Raw genomic sequence first — 6746 nt, forward strand, 5'->3', positions numbered from 1 at the left:
GACAAGATGGGGAGCGGGCGGGGGTGGGAGGGGGCTGGCGGTGGGGAAGCTGGTGAATTCAGGACACAGCCAGAGGTCTGGGCTCCTCTCCAGCTGATCCTCGGCTCCTCTCCATGCTCTTCCCCTCAGATGCCACTGGGGGGCAACATAGCTCTTCGCGCCACTAGGCTCTGGCGTCAGGAGCTGGCTGTGGTGGGCAGACCCTCCCTAAACTGCCTGGTCCGGCCGCCCCTCTCCTGGTGGTGCCGGGGGTGTGTGTGTGCCGGGTGTGTGGTGGAGAGTGTGAGCCCCTCCCTGCCAGGCTGCCCTAGGATGGGGCGGTGCCACAGCAGGCAGGCCAGAGACCCCGCTGGAGGCCTCTCACCTTTCTTCACTTCCTATCCGTTCCCGGTACCCCACCACCACCACCCCCGAAGCAAGATTTGAGCAGGTCTCCTTCCTGGGTGATTGGGGTCCAGTCTGTTTTCCAGGGTAGGTAGGGACTGTTTAAAAGGGAGGGAGGGATGATAGCAGCCTCTGAACCTGCTACCCCAGTGTTGGTGTCTCAGGTCCTAGAGACCCCCTGGATGGGGCCAGGGTCAACTGAGCTGTTGCTGAACCCTCAAATCCCACCCCCAACTAAAGCGTGTAACTCAAGACCCACCCCAACTGTAAACTCTCAACCTGAGCAGGGGGCGGGGCAGGGGTGGGCGGGGGCGGGGGGTGGGGTGGTCGGCAGGGATGCCCAGGTTCTGCCACTCAAGACTTACCACGTGGCCTTGGGTAAGATGCACTCCGAGCCCTTGATTCCTCATTTGTAAAATGGGATAGTAATTTTGCTGTCACGATGCAGCTGTGAGTATGAAATGAGCGTATGTGTAAAGTGCCCGGTATGTAGCCGGTCCTCAGTAAAGGTAAGTTCCTGTCTCCCACTGGAGCCAAAAGCCCCTGGAGGAGAGGGTGGCTGGTTAGTCCCCCACAAACCTCAGGGAGGGGTCCCCCTAGCCTCTTTCGTCTTTCCCTGGACAGCCCCCTTTTGAATTTCCCCCTCCCCTCAAACTCGGAGGCAGGAAACAGTGTTGAAGGAGCAGCCGTAAGTCCAGACAGCAGGGAAAGCCTTCACGGTCCTGTCCATAAAAGGCTTTTCCCGGCTGTTCCCCGCCGGCAGCGCGGCCCCGCCCCCGCCCGCTCCATCTCCAAAGCACGCAGAGAATGTCTCGGGCAGCCCCCGGTAGACTGCTCCAACTTGGTGTCTTTCCCCAAATATGGAGCCTGTGTGGAGTCACTGGGGGGGCTGGGGGTGGAGAAGGAGCCGGTTTCCTCTAGCAGGGAGGGGACCGGGGTGAGCCAGCAGTGGGGAGGCTGACATCACCGCGGTGGCAGCCCTTTAAACCCCTCACCCAGCCAGCGCCCTGTGCTGTCTGTCCAAGTCCAGACAGAGCTCACTTCTTCCTGCGAGCCCCGAGGAACGCCTGTAAGTGCATCTGTCCCAGGGATGGAGGGGAGTTGGGCTGGGGTTTGGCAGTAGCAGTGGGTGTATTGCAGGCAGGGCTCTCGGGCGCCCTGCCTGGGGAAGCCCACCCTCTTCCAGCATGCATTCTTAATCTCCACCTGCGGAGCTGGTCCTAGCTTGATGGGTGGGATGGGGTTGCTGGAGTCCCGTATCTCTTAGACTGGGCAGCCTTGGGCTCACTGAAATGCCCAGGGAGACTTGGCTGGTGCACAGGGATTGATGGTGGAAACCTGGGAACTGGGGTGAGGGAGGCTCTCCATTTTCAGCCATAGTCACACCCATGGGGGTGTGATAGGCTCCAGGTGGTGTTGGTTTAGACCCAGGTCTTGTAGTCTGCTATCTACCTGGGAGGATGTCCGAGGAGGTGAGGAGGCGTGTGGTACGCCAGGGCTGGAGAGCAGTGTCCCACTGGTGGGTCCCCAGGTCCTGAGCGGCATCAAGAGAGCCCCTGGGTAGCCACTGCGGCAGTGGGCAGGACCACAAGACTCGTCTTCTGGAACAGGCTGGGGTGGCAGGGTGCAGGGCCAGTGAGAGAGCTGCCTTTCCAGGCACACAGCTCCCTCCATACTCTGAGTGGGAGGTCCCCCCACCCCGGGCAGAGGAGTGGGGGTGAGCACTGCCAGGCGCTTTGCAATGATAGCCTGGGTGGTGCAGGCAGGGCCTTCCCCAAGGGTCTGGCTGCTTCCCCTCAGTGGTGGCTCTTCAAAGGGTAGCAGTGAGTCGGAAAGGTCTCCTCTGTCCCCAGAATTTAGATGAGCCACCCCTCCTGCCTTCTCAGATCCACGTGTGCTCATCCTACGTGCTGTGTTGTATTCTGAAGAGAGAGGGGCACAAGCAGTCCTGCAGAGACCCCTGGTTCTGCCAGTTTTTCTGGGTTCCTGCTGGCAGGAGGTGCCAGCTTTGCAGCTGGACTTGTATTTTTCTCAGGGGAGGGGAGGCTGATGGAACCGCAGCCTAGGAGGGTCAAAGCAGAGCCTCCGGCTGCCCTGCCCAGCCTGTCCCAGGAGCCTTTGCCTAGAAAGGCCCCTGGGTGGGCTGCCCTGCCGCCCTCGCCCTCGCCCCCTCCTCACCCCTCCCCTCCCTTCCCCAGCAGCTCCAAGGTGGGCCTGGGGAGGGCTTTGTCAGAGGACTTTGAGGGATTCTTGGAACCCTCCACTTTCAGACTCTACCAGCAGCGGGGGGGGGGGGGGGGTGTGCCTTTCATCCCCCTTCTTTGTTCTGATCAAAACCCAAATGTTGTCTCTGGATCTAGGGGCCGTGACTTTGTGTACTTGTCACTGTGAGCCTTGACACCTTGACTGTCCTGAATGTCCTGAGACCGGAAGCTAGGGGTGGGGGACACACTGCTGGCACCCTGTTCCTCACGGGCCCAGCGTGAGGTCTGGGAGGGGAAGGCAGATGGGAGGGGAAGGCAAGAAGGTCTGGGCATGGAAGGTGGGGAGGGTGGTGGTGCCCGGACCACAGGGATGCACCTTGCCTGCCTGGGATGGTACGGTGAAGGCTGAGATGAGGAGGGAGGGCGGGAGGCCAAGACGAAGGATGGCATGGTCCCAGCTGCTTGTGTGTTTTGACCACAGTTCTTCACCCAGGAGTCTTTGGGAGGCTGGGAAGCAGGGATGAGACACACAGCGGGGTGGGGAAGGGAGGGACTTGGCCTTTGGATTCTTTGGCCCTCACTTTACAAATAAGGAAACAGACTCAGAGAGAAGTGAGTTGCCCAGTGGCTGGAATTTAGAGGAGCCCTTCTTCTGTTCTTCCTCTCAAATTTCGTTGTCCCCTCAGGGAATGATTTTGAACAGGGGTGGAGGCTGGAGCAGGAAGAACACTTACTGTTTTTCACCATTTGGTCAGGGGCTGGCTTTCCCAGGTCGCTACCAGGAGACCGGCTCTGGGGACAAAGGACTGACATTTTGAGGAGCTCCGCTGAGGGGCAGGCAGTGTGTTTGGTAGCCACAGACAGGGCCTCGTGGAATGTTCCCAGCCCTCTGGGGTAGATAACATTATCCTCCCTGCAGAGACGGGGCATTCGAGCTCAGAGAAGTTGTCGGTCGGTTGTGGGGAAAGAAGGGCAGGGCAAGTGAGGTTTGGCGGCCAAGCTGGGCCCATGTGAAGTGATAATGTTCACTGCCTCCCATGGGGGTGGGTGGGGAGAGAGACTCAGCTCTGTTAAGACAGGGAGTTGAGAAAACGCGCTATCTCCATCCGCAGACCGTTCTCTCCTCCCAACCTCTGACCTCTCTGAGGGCCAGGGGATGGTTTGGCCTCGTTTGGTTCCTCTTCGAAGGGTGATCTCTGGCACCACCCCAGGGTGATACCTGAGGCAGGTCAGGTTCCTCCTGGCTGGCCACATGCTGGTCTGCCCAGCGGCCTGCCTGCCTGGCCCTGCTCCTGCAGCCTCCCCTCCCTCTGTAGGGCTCTCCTGAGCGAGGCCAGCCCCAGGCCCTAAGGCAGCAGCTGCTGCTGGTCTGGACGGGGAGGGCTTCCCATGCTCTGGTTGGCAGATTCCTGGCTCACGTCCCTGGAGAACTCTGGCTTCCTGGTTACTCAAGCTCCCACCGTGGTGAGAGCCTGAGGGCACGAGGGCAAGCCGGTGGTATGCCAGCTCGCAGCCCTCTCTCATCTGGCTCCCCTGGGGAAATGCAGCTTCTTGGCCCAAAGCTCTTGGGCTTTGCTGGTTTCCTAGCCCTTTCCAGGGGTGGGTGAGCTTCGGCCTCTGTAGCTGCAGGCCGGAGGCTGAGCTGAGCTGGCAGAGAGCCTGAGTGCTGGAGTTCCCACTTCTGGGAGATGTGAGAGCTGGAGATACCTCCATAACTTCGGGCACAGCCGCCAAACCGCCTCACTGGACAAAGACATCTGCTGGCTTTCTTTTGAGGGGCAATGTGACCTCTTCTGAAAGGCCTCTGCAGTGCCTCCATGGTCAGTCTTGGCAAAGAAAGAATGCTCTAGACCAGGGGTTATCAAACCCATGGGCTAAATACAGCCTGCCATCTGTTTGTGTAAATAAAGTTTTATTGGCACACAGCCATGCTCACTTGTTTACACACTGCCTAAAGCTGCTTTGGTGCTGCAGTGGCAGGGACCTTATGGCCTGCAAAGCCTAAAATATGACCGTCAGTAAAATGACTGTCTGGTTATTTACCAAAAAAGTTTACTAACTCCTGCTCTAGAGTGCCAAAGATCTGGCCTCCAAGTTCAGAGAGGCTCCGTGGACTGAGGGGACGAGCTGGCCCAGGCGAGCAGTGCCATGGAAACAAAACCAGGAAGCAAGGGGAGGTAGATAACCGGCTAGGCTGGTTGCCCAACACAGAGCTGGAAGGCCTGCCCGGCACCGGGGACAGCAGAGCTGTTCTCTGAGCCTCTCCCTCCTCCGGCTTGTGCTGCTTTAGCTCCCTGCCAACATGGCCAACAAGGGTCCCTCCTACGGCATGAGCCGTGAAGTGCAATCCAAAATCGAGAAGAAGTATGATGAGGAGCTGGAGGAGCGGCTGGTGGAGTGGATCATAGTGCAGTGCGGCCCCGACGTGGGGCGCCCGGACCGTGGGCGTCTGGGCTTCCAGGTCTGGCTGAAGAATGGCGTGGTGAGTGGCACCCGGGGCAGGGGGGCTGGGTCCGTGCCATCCTGCCGGAGTTGTGGGGCAGACCCCCCAAACCGAGTGCCAAGCTACCTTCTACGCCTGGCAGATCCTGAGCAAGCTGGTCAACAGCCTGTATCCGGATGGCTCCAAGCCGGTGAAGGTGCCTGAGAACCCGCCGTCCATGGTCTTCAAGCAGATGGAGCAGGTAGCTCAGTTCCTGAAGGCAGCCGAGGACTATGGTGTCACCAAGACTGACATGTTCCAGACTGTTGACCTCTTTGAAGGTACAGAGAGAAGAGGGGTGGAGGCAGGTGGGGGACAGGAGGCTGAGGCAGGGACGAGGGATGATCAAAACTGCCATGATGATGGGTCTGCACGGCAGGAGTGGGATATGCCAGGAGAATCCCACACCCGCAAGGGCGTACCCTGGGATCTACTGCGCCTCTTTCGATTTTAGGACAAACTCTGCCCCGGGTTGGCCATTCTTCTGAGAGGTGTGGGCAGGCTCTGCCTTGGAGTCCTGTTTACATAGTCCTGAAGATCATTTCCCCTCCCCTCTTTCTACTCACAGGCAAAGACCTGGCAGCAGTGCAGAGGACCCTGATGGCCCTGGGCAGCTTGGCAGTGACCAAGAACGATGGACACTACCGTGGAGATCCCAACTGGTTTATGAAGTACGTGGCCACCAGGGTTTCCCTGCACCCTGAGCTTGGGTCTCTGCAGGAGATGGGCTAACCCTTTAGTACAGTGATTTGGGGAAGCAGATAGCCAGGAAGGTATGAAGTTAAAGTCTAGGATGGGGGGAAATGGGTCCCTAATACTTCTTGACTCCTCCCTTTCTACCCTCCTGTCTCAGCCAGTCTCAATAGCCTGTGCTGTGGGGCAAGCTAGATTGAGGAAACAAGAGCGGTGAAATGGGGAGGGAATGGGATCGGCCTAGGAAGTAACAGAGGAAACCAAAGATGGGTGGAAAACACACAGTCCTGGCAAGTCTTTGTCCTGGTTCCTCCTCTCCTAGGAAAGCCCAGGAGCATAAGAGGGAATTCACAGAGAGCCAACTGCAGGAGGGAAAGCATGTCATCGGCCTACAGATGGGCAGCAACAGAGGGGCCTCCCAGGCTGGCATGACAGGCTACGGCCGACCTCGGCAGATCATCAGTTAGAGGTGGAGGGCCGGCCCCCGGCCCCGCCCTTGCCCAGCTCGCCGGCCGCAGCCCTCCCGCCTCGCCCGCCTCACCCACACCCGTGTAGTTCCTTCAGCCCCGGCCAAGCTTCGAGGCTCCGTCACTGAGCAAAGGTGACTGCACTTGGGCAGCTCGCCCGCACCCCTCAGCCTCAGTCCAACTTCTGACCCCAAAGCACTGCTCCCCTGGCCCACCTCCCAGCTCCCCGGCCAGCTCCACTGTCTCTCCATCCCGGGCTGAGCAGGGGAGACGTGGGCTGGCGGTGGCCGAGGTGTGGGCAAGTCCACCGTCCTCCCGGGCAGCTGATGCTCATAGAAGGAGACCCAGCCCAACCGCCCCTGATTTTTTTGCTGGAATATTTTGGAGGTTGAAATTCAAAAAAGGAAAAAAAAAAAAAAACATCAATCTTTTCTCAGGCCTGGCTGGCAGAGTCTGATTTGTCCTAGTCCCTTCTGTTCTGGTTACAGAAAATCTGAGCAGGGAACAGGCAGGCAG

At 59.0% G+C, this 6746-nt stretch overlaps 1 protein-coding gene across 1 annotated transcript; it reads left to right on the forward strand.

The window, feature by feature from the left end:
- The first annotated feature begins 1296 nt into the window (after positions 1-1296).
- TAGLN (transgelin) lies at positions 1297-6669 on the forward strand. The gene is made up of 5 exons (XM_007196563.3): positions 1297-1453; positions 4879-5070; positions 5174-5351; positions 5639-5741; positions 6086-6669. Exons 2-5 carry the CDS (start codon positions 4891-4893, stop codon positions 6228-6230), a joined length of 606 nt encoding a protein of 201 aa, XP_007196625.1. The 5' UTR covers positions 1297-1453; positions 4879-4890; the 3' UTR covers positions 6231-6669.
- The last annotated feature ends 77 nt before the right edge of the window (positions 6670-6746 follow it).

The sequence above is a fragment of the Balaenoptera acutorostrata genome, chromosome 9, assembly GCF_949987535.1.
Source record: "Balaenoptera acutorostrata chromosome 9, mBalAcu1.1, whole genome shotgun sequence".
NCBI classification, from domain to species: Eukaryota; Metazoa; Chordata; class Mammalia; order Artiodactyla; family Balaenopteridae; genus Balaenoptera; species Balaenoptera acutorostrata.